The sequence below is a fragment of the Parasteatoda tepidariorum genome, chromosome 4 (genome assembly GCF_982258835.1).
Source record: "Parasteatoda tepidariorum strain Cologne lab strain chromosome 4, Ptep-v5.0, whole genome shotgun sequence".
Taxonomy (NCBI): Eukaryota; Metazoa; Arthropoda; class Arachnida; order Araneae; family Theridiidae; genus Parasteatoda; species Parasteatoda tepidariorum.
This window is the reverse complement of record NC_141758.1, coordinates 4,481,454-4,499,759: the sequence shown is the minus strand read 5'-3', so window position 1 is coordinate 4,499,759 and position 18,306 is coordinate 4,481,454. Positions and strand designations below refer to the sequence as shown.

General features: G+C 31.8%; 1 protein-coding gene across 2 annotated transcripts in view; it reads left to right on the top strand.

Moving 5' to 3' along the window:
- Positions 1 to 18,306, top strand: part of LOC107454675 (putative inorganic phosphate cotransporter) — a 32,171-nt gene that overhangs the window by 594 nt on the left and 13,271 nt on the right. Inside the window, exons 1-5 of one of the 2 annotated variants that reach the window (XM_087160546.1) lie at positions 10,529 to 10,821; positions 13,773 to 13,990; positions 14,814 to 15,047; positions 16,388 to 16,571; positions 17,048 to 17,169. In XM_087160546.1, coding sequence (XP_087016672.1) covers positions 10,788 to 10,821; positions 13,773 to 13,990; positions 14,814 to 15,047; positions 16,388 to 16,571; positions 17,048 to 17,169 — 792 coding nt within the window. In that variant the 5' untranslated portion in view covers positions 10,529 to 10,787. Of the gene's footprint in view, positions 1 to 10,528; positions 10,822 to 13,772; positions 13,991 to 14,813; positions 15,048 to 16,387; positions 16,572 to 17,047; positions 17,170 to 18,306 lie in introns of those variants that run through there. The other variant, XM_087160545.1, reaches the window with a different exon arrangement.

The following is an 18,306-nucleotide window of genomic DNA, read 5'->3' as shown; positions in this document are numbered from 1 at the left end:
CGGTTCTATATATATTTATTTAGAGAAAAAAATATAATCTGGATGCAACAAACATAAGAATATAAAACAAAATTATATTAGTGTTGCTCCCACTTTTTAATTTTTTCCAGGATACGTATAAACCCTGCTTATTGTCCTTTAAGTGATAGCGAAAAGTTTAGTATTTCCCAACAATATCTTTTAATGGTTATTTTAATACCACTCCGATTTTTTTTCCATGAGCATAAGAGTTTGCAGGAAGGTTAATTTTTGACCTCTCAATAGAAAAAAAGAATTCTAGCAAATCTTACGAGAATTTGTAAGAACAGAAGTACCAGATAATTATATCTTTTTTTAAAATAATATGAAATTATGTCTTTATACCTGTTAATATTACTATTAATAACTTTTAAAAAATGCTAAAATTAATTGGATTTGCCTCATTTGCTTTTTTTCTCTCTTTAACCCTTTCGCGCCGACTGTCACAAATACGTGACAGCAAAAAACCGTATCAATCAGATTAAGAAGATAAAACTGGTAATCAAAGTATTTCTTTAGCAGTTTATTTGTAGGCGGAGTTATAATTTTTTGATTTATTTAATTCACCATTACTTTGTTCAAAATAAAACTATTTAGTTATACTTTGAATTAACATTGATTATATATATGATTAAACTAACAATAATTAAAATAAAAGCAAAGTAAGTCTGTCAAATTAGTAACGACCACATTTAAGTTACCGTTTTTTATTTAATTGCAACTTGATTCTGATTTTGTACGAATGCTTTTCTGAATCACCCGTCCCCAAGGGGTTAATGATTATTAATCATATATTTTTAAAACGCCATGCAAAAAATCTAACACTATGACAAATATTTTAATTGATATAAGAGATTGGCGCTTTTTTTTGCACAAATTTAGTAACACATAAAATGATATCTCTAAGATGTATTATATAATCAGATAAACTCGTCATTTAGTCTGAATCATTATAATGAACCTATAAATACTATTCACAATCAGGTCATAAGTATCCGGATATCCAGTTATATGGACTTAGAGCGTCCTGTGGCCCATATCAATATGATGTTGGTCGCCTTTTTGCATCGATGACAGCCTGCACACGTCTGGGAAGACTTTCCACCAGTTTTTGATAGGTGGTCATTTAGGAATTTACCTCCATCACAGCTGAAGTGAGTGCTTGCAGTGAGGATGGTTGGTTGGTTTGGCTGGATACCTAATCTGCTCTCTAATTTGTCCCAGAGGTATTCTATGGGATTTAGGTTGGAACTCTGAGAAGGCCAGTCCAGTTTTTAAACACCCTTTTTGTCAAATCACATCTGTAAAAGCCTTGATGCGTGAATGGAGCAGATTTCCTGCTGGAAGAGAAATGTGTCTTCCCCACGAATTGCCATAGAACTGGAAAGGTTGACTAACAAGGGAAACTAGGGAAGTGTGACTCGCCAATTTTGAAATAAACTAGTAGGATGCATGCCTTATGAGGAATAATTTTAGGGGGAAACATTCGTTTCGACCCGTAGAAGGTCCTGTGAGAGATAAAAAATAATTCAATATATAGAAAAATCGGTATTTTATTACTTCAATGCAGACTATTAGTTATTGTAATTATCTCATACTCCAATTATTAATTAATTAATTATTAATTATCAATTAATTATAAATTAAATATTAATTAATCTATTATATATAATTCTCTTACGTGGCTCCCAAATTTTGGCTGTATTTCTTTTCCGCCGGTGGCAACGTTTGCTTTGTTTTGAAAACACCAAAGCCTTCTGCCTTTTAATGATGTGTTTCTGATCTAATATATATAATTCTCTTACGTGGCTCCCAAATTTTGGCTGAAGTACTTTGTACAACTAAATAAGATTCTTTTCACAACAGTTAAATATTTACTTTATTTTCTTCATTCATAGAGAAAACAGTCGGCAAAGAATTCTGTTAGGTTAAAAAACATTTCGCTAAAAAAATAACGAATTCTAAGAGAAATAAAAATAAACAACTGCTGTTGCCAGCCATAAAAGTTTTTGAAAGTTAACTTAGCAACATAAATCAAAATGACATAGAAGCGCAACTAGATTAAAATTATGATACCTGAGCGCTTGACATAACAAATCCTTCAATTCTTAAAGTGTTGTATCGCCAAATGCCCAAATTAACAATTGTGTTCTTAAAGAAATTCTATAAAAAGTTTTAAATAAACAACCTACTTCTACAACTGCTTCTTGAAGAACTTGACTCATTGATTAAAAATATTGTTTTAATTTTACAGTACTAACTTCACTTCTACTTTCATTATTGCTATGACCCTCTTTCATTACATTTTACAACTTCATGCTAAATTTGAGGACTTTAAGTTGTTTTGTAGTTGAATTTAGAAATGTGTATATAAAAAAAATAATTTTTAGAGGTTAAGAGTTGCCTCAGAAAAATTTGAATTGTTGACATTGAACTTAACAATGGAAACAATCGTTTTTGTGAAAAATTGAATTGTATTGTTGACATCAAAACTAAAAATATTGTGTTTCAACTTAACAATACTACTTTAATTTATACTTTAGAATTGCCTCGGAGAAATTTGAATTGCTAGCAATGACTTAAACAAAAAATTTTATTTTAACTGACAAATACTATATTATAATTTTAACTTTTTCTATGACTATACTCATTTTCTTACTCTTTTCTTTGTTTTTTATACATTTTATTTTTTTGTGATGAAATAAAAAACTTATAGTTGTTCTGCTTCTGAATGATGGGCTTCACTGATGAAAACACAAAATGATGGGCTTCATTAACATTAAAAAATATACACATTTATTTTACAAATTCCATATTATTAAGGTGGCGCCCTTCAGAGAATTAAAAATACAAAATTATCTTTAGCGAAGCCGATGCTTTACATCCGGCGTTCAGTGGCAGACTATTATTTCATATTGTTTTACAACACATGACTTTAGCCCTCTGGTGGGAAAGGCTTTAAAACAAAACTTACAACAGTTACTTTTCTCAACAACTGAAATTTAGAATAGTGTGATTAAGAAAAACATGTGAACTGTTTGCAATTTCAAATTAATATTGAAATGTACAGGTTTAGAATTTTCTGCAATGAAAAGTTTTCGGAACTTCAGTAATCAAAAAAGTATACAAAAACTAGACGTTAAGAATGTATCCAATGAGCGAGCAAAGCGAGCATTGGATTGCGAAGCAATCCGAAATGAACTGTGAAAGCAGTTCCGGGGGTTGGTGAGCGCCAGCGAGCAGGGGGCGAAGCCTCCTAGTTATTAATTAATTATTAATTAATTATTAATTAATTATTAATTAATTATTAATTAATTATTAATTAATTATTAATTAATTATTAATTAATTATTAATTAATTATTAATTAATTATTAATTAATTGATTTGCTATTATTACATATTCCAATTAATTTGGAACATTTTTTGAAAAAAAAAAATTAAAAAAAAAATTTGATGCCAGTTTTTTTCTAAATTAACCGAACAGGTTTTTCTGAAAAACTGCAGATGTATAAAACTTTCGAAATCACTTTTGACAATAAATATGCATTATATAGTACGTGAAAGTACCACAAAATTAATTGGAGTATGAGATAATTACAATAACTGATAGTCTGCATTGAAGTAATAAAATACCGATTTTTCTATAAATTGAAATATTTTTTATCTCTCACAGGACCTTCTATGGGTCGAAACGAATGTTTCCCCCCTAAAATTATTCCTCATAAAGCATACATCCAACTAGTTTATTTCAAAATTGGCGAGTCACACTTCCCTAGTTTCCCTTGTAAGAGTTGGGACTGCAGCTTTGCCCAGAATGTTTTCAACCTCAGAAAGTAGCGGAGTACAGTCCGCAAAAAAAAAACGAATCACCCTGAATAACTTTCGTTCTAATGATTGGATTTTCACGAACTAAGTGTCAATCTTAAAGGTTCCGGGGGTTGACCTCAAATATGTTAATTAATTAGTGCTAACTATCAATTAAGTTACGAAATCAGACACAAAAACAAACTTTCTCTGAATAAACATACATTTTTTTTTACATATTTGGATTTTTAACCTTCAAAATATAGGGGGTAGCCGCAATCTGGGAAACATGGTCCCCATAGTTTGATCAGGAGAGCGATCCATAGTTCGTACCCCTTAATGTTAATTTCACTTTTTACGTTTTTAGTCATATTTTTAAAACTAATGAAGCAATTCAAAGAAAATTGCACCCACTCATGAAACTCACTTACCCAAAGATAAGTTCATGAAAAAAATAATTTTTAAAAATTATTAATTATTTTTTATAATTTAATTAAATTGAGGATGAAAAAGTTTTGAATTATAAGGTATGAATTTTTTTATGCCATATTTAATCTACATATTTTTCAATTGAAAAATCTAAAGTTTCAACTGTTTTTATTTATTAGAAGCTGAGAAAAATTAAAATTAATTATTTTTAAAAAATAATTTGGCGACAATAGAAATGATTAAATGAGGCGATTAATATTGAAATGTGATAAACTTGCGAGGAACTTGACTTCGCGGGCGTAGCGTAAAATTTCATTCATATTTTTTCCCCTAATAATCGTTTGCTAATCTTTTTATTTTTATTACTTTCAAACCATAAGATATGATGTTTCTTTTTTATTCGTTTAATAATTTATTTACAATTTAGTAAAGAAACTTGAATGAAGCATTTTGAATAAAAAACACTTTATTCAGCAAATGCCTAGGTTTATAAAATCGTGCATCTGATAGAATATGATTTTACGTCAGATTGTGCTTATTTAATTTTGTGTTTTTTATTTTTTGATTTTGTTTTTCAAACATTGACACAATCTCAATAATATACATACGTATGCATAGATTTGGAATAATATATTTATCAATTTCTTGAATATATATTTCATAAATACTAATAAAAATACGTAGTCAACATTTTTAAGCATCTCTCACATCACAAATTTCTCAACATCTTATAGGGTAAACTAACCAATGAAGGAACATTTAAGCTTAGCTTGCCTTTAAAAAAAATCAAACATTTCAAAATTTTTAATTTTAGCTAAATGATATTGTCGACATATTTGTTATTAAATGAGAATTAGGTAAAAAAAATAGATAACTTACATAATATTGTTTTAAGCTTTTGGTGGTTTAAATAATAAGTAGTAAGATAACCAAGTGAAGAAACAGTTCTTACCAGTGAATAAACACTAAATTTTCCAGTGAATGAACACTTAATTTTGAGAATGTTTGATGCTCGTTAGGAATTCATAGGCCACGCAAGTGTCTAAAAACAAGATTTTACTTGGAATTACAACATATAACCACAGTTAACGTGGAAAATGTTACTTTTTTTTCAGTCATGGAATGGAAAGTAAAATATGTTTGAATACATAATTTAAAAAAAATAATTTTTCATTTTTTTTCTCACAGTTTAATAGTCTATTCTAAATTATGAATGTTTTTTTTTTGTTTACTCTTTTCCCCATATTTTTTGAAGCTTTTTTCTTTCTTTCTGCTTTAACTTTTTTCAGCTCTTTCAATCTCTTTAAATTTTCGCTCTTTTTCTGAAGTTAATGCAAAAAAGTAATTTATTTCTTTTTCTTTTGATTTAACCTTCCTCTTTTTTCCAAATTTTTGGCCAATGTAAATGTATCTTCGAAATTTCTTTTGATTTTTCAGTACCATTTCTAGAATTCCTCACTGGATAATAAATGAGAAAAAGAAGTTTCGAAGTTTGAGTAAAATCCATCTCTGATTGACTTATATCTAGTAGGTCTTCAGCAGTACTTACCATTTACTTATGGAACCAATTGTTTTTGCAACTAACAATGCCTTAAGATGACTTATCTCAAAATCAGTTTTCAAGATACTTTCATTATCAATGCTTGTTGTACCAGCTTCAGTGCCAAAATTTGATTAACCAAATGTTCTTTTTGAAATAAATTCTTCCATATGGTGAAAAGCACAGGCTATTGGATATTTGGGAGATTAAAGTTTTCTGTCAATGTTCTTTTAAAAATTTGCAACATATCTTGTGAGATTTTCTTCTCAAGCTTCTGAAGAAATAGTGCATCGTTACTCTCAAAGCACGTGTTTTGTTGATAAGCTGTCTTGCTCATTAAATCTTGGTGTCTGTTTTGCATGCATTTGTTAAAGTCAATGTTTTCTACATCGAATGGAAAAGCATTTTAACTTCATCAGTTGATGCCTCAAAAACTTATTTAAAAATGGATGTAAAATTTTCTCGACATATTGTTTTACAATTATTTTGTTTTCAAGATCTAACGGGAGATTTCCATGAATTAGGTAGAAAACTAAACCAGAAAATTTGTTTTGATGAACGAAACTTGCTCAGTTTCAAATTGATATGAGATTTATACCTAGGGAATTTAATAGCATTTTTAATTAGCCATGGGTAGAAACATTTGCAATATATTTGTGAAATGTTGCTGCAGTTATCGTTTTATTTCATGAATCGCTTTTTCCGATGAAATATTTAGCAGGGACTGATTCTGTAATATCTCAAAGTATTCTTCAATAATTCTTTTATTCTTTTGAATTCTTTTCTGAAGTTATTCAAGCCTGACAAGTCTTGAGAATGGGTGATTATATTTGAACGCTCGAAACATGTCGACTTTTACTTCCCTCTTCATATTCTAATGCACATTCGCAAGGTTTTCTATAATTTACGATATTTCTTTCTTCTATAACTCAAGGAATTGCTGAATGCTTAGTGGCATTTTAAAAATATTGAAATATGTTATGTTTATGAATAAGATATTGAAATATAAGATAAAAGCCAGTTGAGTTTTTATCGTCAATTATACTGTTTTACATTTGAATCTTGATCATTATTTTGATAAGGATTTTACACTCGTTAAAGTAAACATATGCATTTCAATATTTTAACAGGATTCATGTGGTCTTTAAAAACGTAAGAGCATCAATATTGTAAAAGTTATATTTAACTTAAAAATTAAAATTTTGAGACCAGATACTTTGAGTTAATGAAATTAAATATTTTAACTTTTATGTTTTTGTGCCCCCATTTCAGTATCTTAAGGATCTTACGAGCTCTGTTTAAAAATAGCGTATCAGATATATACAGGGTGATTCTAAAAAGATGGGCAAAATTTTAGAAAGTGATAGTACACACCCAAGCAAACAATTTTCATCAAAGGATGCATGGTCGAAAACAAACCGCAAAACCACTAGAGGGCGTCAAAGTTTCTTATATGAGGCAAAAACACACAAAGAACGATGAAATTAAGTTATAAAAGCAAATTTAATGGCATGTGATTACAATAAATGTTCAAAACAGTGGCCGGCAGCGACTATGCACGCAGTACAACAGCGAAGAAAAGATAGGTGAACATTCTGAAACACACCAGGCATATCACGAACTTTCCCTGCAGCGGCCGAAAGCTTGGCGACAAGTTCTTTTGCAGTTTCAATGGGAGTCTCATACATAAGACTTTTGCATCAAACAACTTTCCAAATACGCCAGCACCTTTGCGTTTTGTTTTCGACCATGCTTTCTTTGATAAAAATTGTTTGCTTGAGTGTGTACTATCACTTCCTAAAATTTTGCCCATCTTTTTAGAATTACCCTGTATAAGAAAGCGAAAATAATCATAGTAGCAGTATTTGGTGGTAAATGTAGCTTATCGTAATTGAAGAATATGCTGTGTGACATTTTATGGTGAATTTACGAACGTAAGTTTCGGAATGTATCGAAACATGAGGATGCTATTTGCTAATCATCTTTATCCAAAGAAAACCATGTAACCTAAATATCTAGCAGAATGAAGCGATTTTTTAAACAATGAATCTTACAATATGCAACATATTATTTCAATATCTTATTCTTAAACATAACATATTTAAATGTTTTTAAAATGCCACTAAACAGCCGGCCTGGTGGCCGAGCGGTTAGCGTGCCTGACCGCGAAGGCATAGGCTGCGGGTTCAAATCCCGCTCTGGGCATGGGTGTTCCTCTCTCTCTCTCTTTCTCTGTGCTGTCCTCTGTTGTGTGTGTGTATGATGTGTGAATGTGGCCCACCCTATAAACGGGCTTGTGGCAATGTGGCGTGGGCAATGTTGCTCGCCTCCGTGACTTTGGTTCACAGGTGCCCACTGGGTAACGCGAAATGAGCAGCAATTCTGGCATAGTATAGGCAAAGATTCAAATTCAGTGCCTGCCATTGGAAAAAAAATGCCACTAAACATTCAGCAATTCCTTGAGTTATAGAAAAAAGAAATATCGTAAATTATAGAAAAACTTGTTAATGTGCATTAGAATTACTATACAATCTACATTTAATTTTCAAGCACTTTTTTCCTTCAAACTTTCTTGCCTAGAAGACTCGATTAAAGCTGCAAGAATGATTATCCCTAAAATTTTGTATATAGCTATAATAAGTTATGTTAATTTGATTTTAGTATGAGATCCTCGAATAAATATAGCAAAGCAGCATGATCTAAATAATATCAGATAAAAAGTTCATGTATTTAAATTCTAAAAACTTTGAAAATCATAAATAATTTATAAATCGATTCAAATTTTCTTTTCAAATAGGATTAAATTTTTTTTTTTTTTTTTTGCATTTTGGACAGAAATCAGCTTAAAAATTGTCTATTGCCTAGAAACTACGAGATATTTACTATTAACAACTAGTTAAACCTCTCCGATCAATCACAAAACATTATTTCATTTTTTTTACAGTCAGGGATTGGTTGCCTAGCAACCAAGTAAAATTAAGCATTCCTCCTTTGAATTAGTCAATGGGTTATCTTAAAATATTCATTTGCGCAGGCGACTTTTTTTGGCGGTTTTCTGGACTATCGCCAAATATATAAACCTTTATTGCAACCCAATTTACCACCCAATTTTTTTAAAATTTTGTCTACCCCCCCCCCCTAATTTACATGTCTAGATTCCAAATATGTAAAAAAATATATATGTTTATTCAGAGAAAGTACGTTTTTGTGTCCGATTTCGCAACTTAATTAATAGTTAGCACTAATTAATTAGCATATTTGAGGTCACCCCCTGAAACCATTAAGATTGACACTTAGTTCGTGAAAATCCGATCATTAGAACGAAAGTTATTCAGGGTGATTCGTTTTTTTTTTTTTGCGGACTATTGGACTTGGATAGGTATTTTATCGAAGTACCTGCCCGCGAATGCGGACACCTCACTTCTTCATCTATTTATTGGCCCTAGGGCAACTGTGACTAGTGGCTTTGGTTCAGGACTTTTGCGGACTGTACATACTTGCCAACTTTTAATCCTTTCAAGAATGATTTTCCCCAGTGGTAGTAAAATTGAATTTAAATTACTAATTTAGGTTGAATCATACGCGTACCTGCCAACTCTACCGGATTTTCCGGAAGATTTTATTTTCATATTTAAAGTGTTAGTAATTATATACTATTTTTTCTTTTATAATCTTAATTTTTAAATGATATTGATCACCACTATTCTTACAAAAATTAAGCACATATATTAAGATGCGTTACTATCATGGTAGTCAACTTAAGTTTTCTCAATTACAACGTATTTGTTTGCTTGAAATTGAAGTTTCAATTCCATTTTAATACCACTGGCAAAAATGATAATGGAAGGGATTAAAAGTTAGCAGGTATGCATACGGAATAATTTTAAAAGTTTAAGCAGACTACCATAATTGTATTGCATATTAATATATATGATTATATTTTCTTTAAAAATAGTGGTGGTTAAAAAGATTATAAATTTAGTTTATAAATGCAGAACAGACATTTTACTACCAATTTGAACATAGAAATAAAATTTTGCGCCAAACGCGTAAAATTTGGCAGGTATATATATATATTCTCCCAAATTTCTCCCGGTACTTGATCCAGGAGTTCCATTGTCTTCTGGATTGGGTTCAAAATTAGAATGCTACGGAGTTGAACATTGGTAGCCGCAAGCCCAAAATTGAGTCAGCTGTTTAACGACGGTTATGAAATAAAATATCAAAGTTCATTGAATAGTCCATCTGCTTAAAATGTCGAATCATCATTTTTTTATACCTCAAAAAATAGTTGATAACTTGATTGAATTATTTTGGTTCGAATTAAAATATTTAAGTACAATGACAAATTTTTTGATTTGGAAAAATTTCAAATTTTTGAATTCCACTTTAAATTTAAAATAGAAAATAAATCTAGATGGAATGGTTTTTGTGATCGGAATTCAAATAAAAAATAATCAAATAATTGTTTTTCCACGCTCTTATACAAGATTTACCTATTATGAATGATAAGGCGCTCTATATCTCTTGTTTCATAATCTCTATTATCATTTTAAGCATTCAGTGAAAGTGGTAAATGTCATTATTTCTGAAATTGATATATTACGTAGTTTATCGGAAAATCAATACACTCGTAACTTATTTATTTACTAAACATTGCTGAAGCAGCTGTTTTTGTTTCCGGAGAGGATTCTTTGAATCAAACGGAGTTTATTAAGTTTTTATTATTGAATTAGTCTAAACATTCTTTTTTCTATTCGATAATGAAAAATTATTTTATGAACGAAGTAGGAAAAAATTTATTTTGGAAACTTGGATAAATGATTGCGGTTCATCAAAGATCATTACTAGATATAAAGTTGCTTGTGACTCGCCGGAAGAAATTTTCAGGATATTAAGCGTAAGAGGCGATTTCTATGCCCCAGTTTTAAAAGTTTGAAAACTAGAACTCATACCTGCATGAAAATGGTTTGAATCACGCAATTAAGTAAGAGATGACGGAAAGAAACGAGAAAACTCCATTAATTGGTAAGAAATGCAAATTTTATTTATAAAAATATTTTGGCACATTACATACGGGTAGATTTATCCACAAAAAAGTGTAATACATGTGTAATAGATTAATATTTTAAAGAAGTGGTAGGTAATATTTTATAAAAGCTTTAGTCACCATAGCTACAACTTCAATTAAAAAAAACCGCAAGTGATTGAAGTACTTGATGTGAAACTTCATTTATGGTAATTACGAATATGTTGATATTATGTTTGTGGAAATCAGAAATGGATAATTTCTTTAAAAAAGAGAGTAAAAACGAAATAGTTTTGCTACCACTTTTTATATTTTTGCATGAATCGCCCAAGTTTCAAATATATATATATATATATATATATATATATATATATATATATATATATATATATATATATATATATATATATATATATATATATATATATATATATATATATATATATATATATATATATATATATATATATATATATATATATATATATATAGGATTTCTCTTTAACTAGTTATAATTTTTAAAACTTGATATTAAATTTAAATCTAATTTATTATCCATTATTTATTTAATATTTCAATTGTTTTTATGAAGTTATCTATTTAAAATGCTTGTGAATAAAAAAATTTCAAAATAATGTTTCCTTAACAACAATATAATGAATAAATTACGAAAAGGATATGATATATTGCATTAACATTTCGAATCGGAGAAAAATAACTGAATTCACTTTTTCTTGGATAACAATGGCCTTATAACACTTTCAGCCTTGATAACTTGAGGTCTGGGATAACACTTTCAGCCCTGTACAAGGGTATAATTAAATTGTATATTATTTATGTTGACGTGAACTAGTTTGCTATTCCGAAACATTTTTTCGAATATTTTCATTTAACTATCAACTTTTTATGCCTTTCTCAGCATAAAATATTTAATTTAAAAAATGCAAGATGTAAGAATGCGAATGCTCCACACACTACTGTTTTTTTCCCCTATCGCACTACTCTACACTACCTTTTTTAAAAAAGTAGCGCACTACACCACAAACTGCAAAAAAAACCCATCTACAGTAGTTTCAATATTTGTAGTGCACTACTCCTGATCACCACTTTTTTTAAAAAAAGTAGCACACTACACCACAAACTACAGAAAACTCCGACTACACCGCCATCAGACTGAATTGAGAGTAGGTCTTATGTCCACGTGTAACAAACACATCCTGAATTGAGAGTAAGGTGTGAAGCACTGCAGTTTACTAGAATATTAGACCCGAATTGAGAGTAGGGCTAAATTCTTTTCACACTACCGTGATGTCAACTCATCGATTTGGGCGAGGGGGAGAGCGGTTAAATCCGTCTACCCCAAGGCGCTCTCCCAGGCCTGATCCCTCCGACTCCTCACTGACGAATGAGGATGAAATTAGACAGAAAACCTACTACGAAGTGGACTTGATGATTTGCGAAGGTGTCACTCCAGACATGATCATCTACTGTGCCAACAACATCCTCGAATGTACACCGAAAGGATCTCCTAATCCCTACATCAGAGAGAGTGCATTCCGCCAGGAATGCCTCATTGAAAAGAGTATGCAGATTTCAGCCCAGTCAACCCCAGTGCCAATCAGATGCCGGGAATCCTCAGAGTCGACCAATCAGATCGCTAGTACACCACCGGAGGACCCTGAACCAGTACCCGGGACCACTACCGACACCCCTGCGGCAGCCTCTCCCTCCTGCACTCCCGTACGAAAGAAGCGGAGAAAAGCTAAGCCAAAGATTCTTCCTGTGGATGCTTCACCACCCAAGATTCCTGATCCTCCGGCGGAGGAGAAAATCGTAGTCGAGAACTCAAGATCTGCTAAACTCCTGTTTAGAGGCTTCTCGGCTGCGATTACACCAGACATGCTTCTTGCTGAGATAGAGACCACCGGCCTCAAACCAATGCAGATTTTCCAACTGAGACAGAAATTTGCTGAAAATAACAACAAAAAAGACTTCGTAGTTATTTGCAAAGATGACAATAACCTCAGCAAATCTTTCCTGAATTCAACCAAGACTTTCCTCGATCGACCAATCAGAATTGAGCATTTCGGAGGTGGGCGTGGCATGATTCAATGCTACAACTGCCAGGGATTTGGTCATACTCAGAGCTCCTGCACCAACAATTCAAGAATTGTTAAGTGTGCGGGACCACACCGCAGCTACATTTGCACCAAAGACAGATCAACGCCTGCAAAATGTGCAAATTGTGCCGGTGACCATACTGCTAACTTCACCGGCTGCCCATCCAGACAACTGAAAAGGCGCCAACAATCCAGAAGAAAAACCAGAGCTGATATCCCTAAAACCGTTCCACCTAATATTTCACCTGCAGCCAGATCTCTTCCACTCTTTGCCGAGTTGGAAAAACTCATGGACAATCCAGAAGTGCTTGCACTTCTTCAGAACTTAGTAATTTCAAAAACTTCAAAAATATTCACATCAGATCAAGCTTAGCCAGCCATCCAGCCAATCACCGGGCAGAATCCATCAGGCCACGCCCACCACCTTCTTTTTCTTCTCTCCCTTTCTTCTAGGCTCACTCCGATGCAACTAACTACCTGAGACCACAACTTCATATGGAAAGGTAAAAGGCCCCTTCGGGGCCTAAACGCCTTGTGAAATCCGAGACTCCGACTACAATAGTTTCAATACCTGTAGTGCACTACTACTGATCACTGGGTAGTAGTAATTAAATTACTTATAATCTATAAAACCAAGAATGAAAAAGAAAAGTATAAGTTTTGATAGCAATTAAAATATAAATATTAAATCTTCCAGAAAAGCTGGAAATATTGGCAGGCATGATGTACCTTTTTCATGTTTAGTAGATTGCTTTGCAAAAAATACATGTCTGGAAAAAAAAACTTACAAACAAGATCGTGTGTTATTTTCATCGATTTATTTATTTCAGAAAAAAGGACATTTTACCTGCAGAAAAGGTATGTTTTTGTGGCTCTTGGATTCTTTGGAATGTTCAATATTTATGCCATGCGTGTGAACCTCAGTGTGGCCATGGTAGCTATGGTTAATGGAACAGATCTTGCAGGAACAAACACGTCCATTCAACAGTTGACAGAATGCCCGAATCTCCTTCCCCATGACAAGTCCAAGACAGACGAAAGCTTCAAAGTAAAACCTTATTATTTCACTCTAGTGAACTTTAATGCATACGTATATATTATCCGACATTTAATATGAAATTTTTAAAAAAAATGTTTTTTAAATATTTTATTTTAATAATTTTTGTTATTCTTTTCATTAATCTTTATTTTCTATGTTTTCTCTGTATTATTATATATGTTAGAAATATGGTGAAAAAAAATATACAGAGATATGTTAAAAATGAAAGAAAAAAGAAATAAATTATTAAAATAAAATACTTTTAAAAAAATAAAAAAGATATATACGATAAAACTATATATACACGTATATAAAAAAGCAGGAAAACAAAATAATGAAAAGATATGCTCAGCTCATACGATTATATTCTGAATATGTATTACTACCAATATGTATTACTTTGGGAAAAGATTATACGTTCGTAAATTGACTTTCCCCATTTCTTGGTTTATTAGAAATACATACAGTTTGTGTGTTCAATTTAGGCTTATAAACATTTGTCAAATAAGAAAGACAGATAGTACTAAGATACATCTAGGACAACCACGAGATTCGAACCGGCTACCTCCACGAATTTTTTTTAACTAAACGAAAACTATCACAGACATGCTTTTAATGAAATTTTACTTTAAATTTAATTAAACGTGACTCCTCTCTTTCTTTTGAAAGCTGATCGCTTAGAAAAATAATTAATTTAGTTTTTTATTCATTTGACATTACTGAACGTGAAGTAATAAAAATAACATTAAGAAAAAATATGAACAAATATACTGAGCATACATTTGATAACTTTCGAAAAAAATGACCTTAAAAACGATTTTCCTCTTTCTAGGGAGAACAATACAACTGGAATTCCAAAATTCAAGGAACCATTCTTGGAGCATTTTTCTACGGATATATTGTAACTCAAATACCTGGGGGTGTCATGGCAGAAAAACTTGGAGCGAAATGGTTATTCGGTTTCGGTATACTAATAACATCTGTGTTCTCTTTACTGACTCCTTTGGCGGCTGGTTGGAGTACCTCTGCTTTGATTGCTGCCCGGATTATCGAAGGACTCGGCGAAGTAAGTTAATCAGAGAGAAACATTATTCTTAAACAAGTAATGTAAATGATATGATATTTTAATTTTCAAAGATGACTTTCTGGCACGTTTAAAACCTTCATTTTGGAGCCTTTAAAAATTTTTTTTGAGCAAAACAACAGTTATGGCGATGGTCACTTCAGCTCGACACACCGGGGCAACGTCGGTTAAGGCTCCTCTGGTAGGGAGTTAGTGGTCGTGAATTCAATCCTGTATGCAACAGTTGTGCATATGCAGAAAAGGTTCAGGTTAATTTTGACAAGACATAATGTCCTTTTGTTGGTATGGTGTGGTTAATTTAGGAGAAGAGTACCACCTAGACGCTGTTCTTATCTTTTTGTCAGAGTGAAAATTACAGGGCCTTATATGTTGGCCAATTAAAGATAGAGCTCTTGTAGACGAGCAAAGAGTTTAGTCAAGGTTGTGGGTTTGATCTTTAAAATTTGGGGACAATAAGTAGGCATTTTAAGAACCCTTCATAAGACCAAAAATTATAAACCGGACCAATTTTACCTGATTTAAAACGCAATACTATTGTGGCCACTGTAGCTCAGTGGTTAAGGCACTGAACTGCATTGTGAAGAACTAGGGTTCGATCCTCAGTGGCAGCCTGTCACCCACACTGCTTCAGATCGATGTAAACCAGCTTGTTTTAGGCAGCATGTGCACAGTGTTGATCATATTGCTGCAATCATGCCATTGGTCACGAAATTGTGGAACCTTAACATCAATAATCTCCTCGCCCACAACTGGCTGTTGTGGGAATGCTTCACTACTGTGGGAGAAAATTTGATTACCTGATATGCTTAATTAAATTCCTAAAGTAAGACCTATAGATTACACTTAGTTAACAATCAATTAACGCAATTTTTATCGCTATTAAAAAGAAAGAGTAATCATGTGCGTTGTTATTTATTGATTTTTATTAAGTGTTGTGAGCTTGTTAAAGTTATTCTTGCCTACAAGATTATGTTTATCCATTACTTCAGGCAAATAATTTTAAACAAAACATTAAAAGTCAAATAGACGTATTTGCAGTATATTGCGAAAATACTATGTTACTTTTATCAATAACTGATTTAATTCCGTATTAAATGAAAAATATTTCGTGAGCATCGGTAATGCTGTTGGACCAAAATGTTTTAAAAATACAATTTTCATTACCGGAAAAAATGCAATAACTGAAGCTTAGTCAACATCAATTTAGTTTAAACATAATATGACTTACCATGCTTTCCTACAGATGCTTACTAATTGTTGCGTTTTCTCAAAGTGTTTTGGATAAGGTTGGCTTATTAATTCCGATTGTTGCTTATCCTTAGGGAGCAACGTTTCCAGCCATCAACCTTTTGATCAGCAAATGGTCTCCGAAACTTCAAAGAAGCCGAATCTCAACAGTCATTTTTTCAGGGAATCAAATAGGAAACGTCATAGCCATGCCTGTCTCTGGATTGCTGTGCAGCACAGATTTACTTGGAGGATGGCCCTCTGTCTTTTACTTTTTTGGTATTTTGTTTTGAATTTTATTCAATATTATTCTTTAAAGTATAAATTTGAGGGTTTTTTTAATCTAAAAATAAATTAACCCTTTTTCCATCACTACAAGGTAAGATTCCGACAGACAAACGGATTAATGTCTGAAAAAACTATAGTAAAAGTTCTTTCTAATTTTCTGCTTTATTTCATATATAAAATTATTTTGAAAAAATTGCAAAAACTGGATGGTATGATTACAATAAATTTCTCATTTTGTTCATAAATCCTATGATTGCGGTTTATTCTAAACAAAGACTCAAATTGAACCTAACATCAGCCAAATTAGCTTAGCATACATGTCAGCACTTTATAGATATTCTCGAATTAGTGTGTTACACTCCACACAGATCAGCTTAAAAATAATTTTGTTACATTATAAGTACTATGAACTACTTTTAATCAAATTTTGGAACATTTATAAAAAATATTTTTTGTTATTTTTGCAGGAGCTTTAGGATGTTTCTGGTTTTTGTTGTGGAGCATTTTTATGTATGAATCACCAAATCGTCATCCCACAATATCCGAAGAAGAAAAGCTTTTCATCGAACTGAACAAAGACAAACACATGGTATGAAAAAGTTTAAAATGAATAAAACTATCAAAATCATTTGTAATTACTTATGAATAAAAAGGACGAAAAATTGGTCAATAAAAGGTCATACGAGGCTGCCGACTTTAGACGCCTTTTGAGAAAATTTCATAAGCGGTAGATAAGTTTCTGTTTTCATGCAGCATTCTTTGTTTTTGAAATGTGATTCTATTTGTTCAAATAATCTTTATTTGTGCAAAGATTCTCTTCCCCATAGTTACCACACTGCCTGCTGGCCACAAAGAACTCACACAATGCTAAATAATTTACGATGGATGGAATTGGGGCACAGCTAACATAACAAGTTCAATTCAGTTCAGCTCAGTTCAAACACTCTCATCAAGCAAAAGGTCAGCTGACAGCAATGTGTAGGCCTGCCACTTACTACGCTCTTTGTGTAATATATAACAGAGTTTTAGACATTTGAAAACCGAAGTTTTCATTGTTTCTTGGTTATTTCGCCAACATACTATTAAGAGCCTCGCCAGGTAGTAACTGAGACAAAGTGGCTTCGCATATGAACTTTTAAATTATTTATGCGAAAAATAAGATTTAATGAATAAAAAATAAGACACTAAAACATTAACTTTGCTACCACTAGAATAAATGTTTACAAAATGTGTAGAAAGTTGGCAGACCTGCATAATACTACTGCTCCAGCACTCTCATGGGCAAACATTTAAAATGTTAGCACAGAAGGGATGTCACGGGCGGCTATAAATGTAAGAAGTGGTAAAGTCTATCAATTCATTTGTATTTATTTAATCTAATAAATAATGCAATCAAAACTACCATCACGATTTACATTACAAAATATTCATATTTAAAGTAAAATCTTGCCTTATATAATTTTTAATTTTAAATTGAAAAATATATGCTAAAAGAAGTAATTTTGTAATATATTTGTTTCTATTTGTTAGTCACCACTTCTTAAATTTTTAGTCACCTGTGGCATCCCTGTACAGTTGCCAAAAATTCTGAAAGCTTTAATTTTATTTATCAACTAACTAGTACATCTGTATTAGAGATGAGTTCGGGCTCACTTTTGAAGGTGTGAGCCCGAGATACATAGCATTACTTAGATCCCGAACCCCAGATATATGTCCGATAATTCTG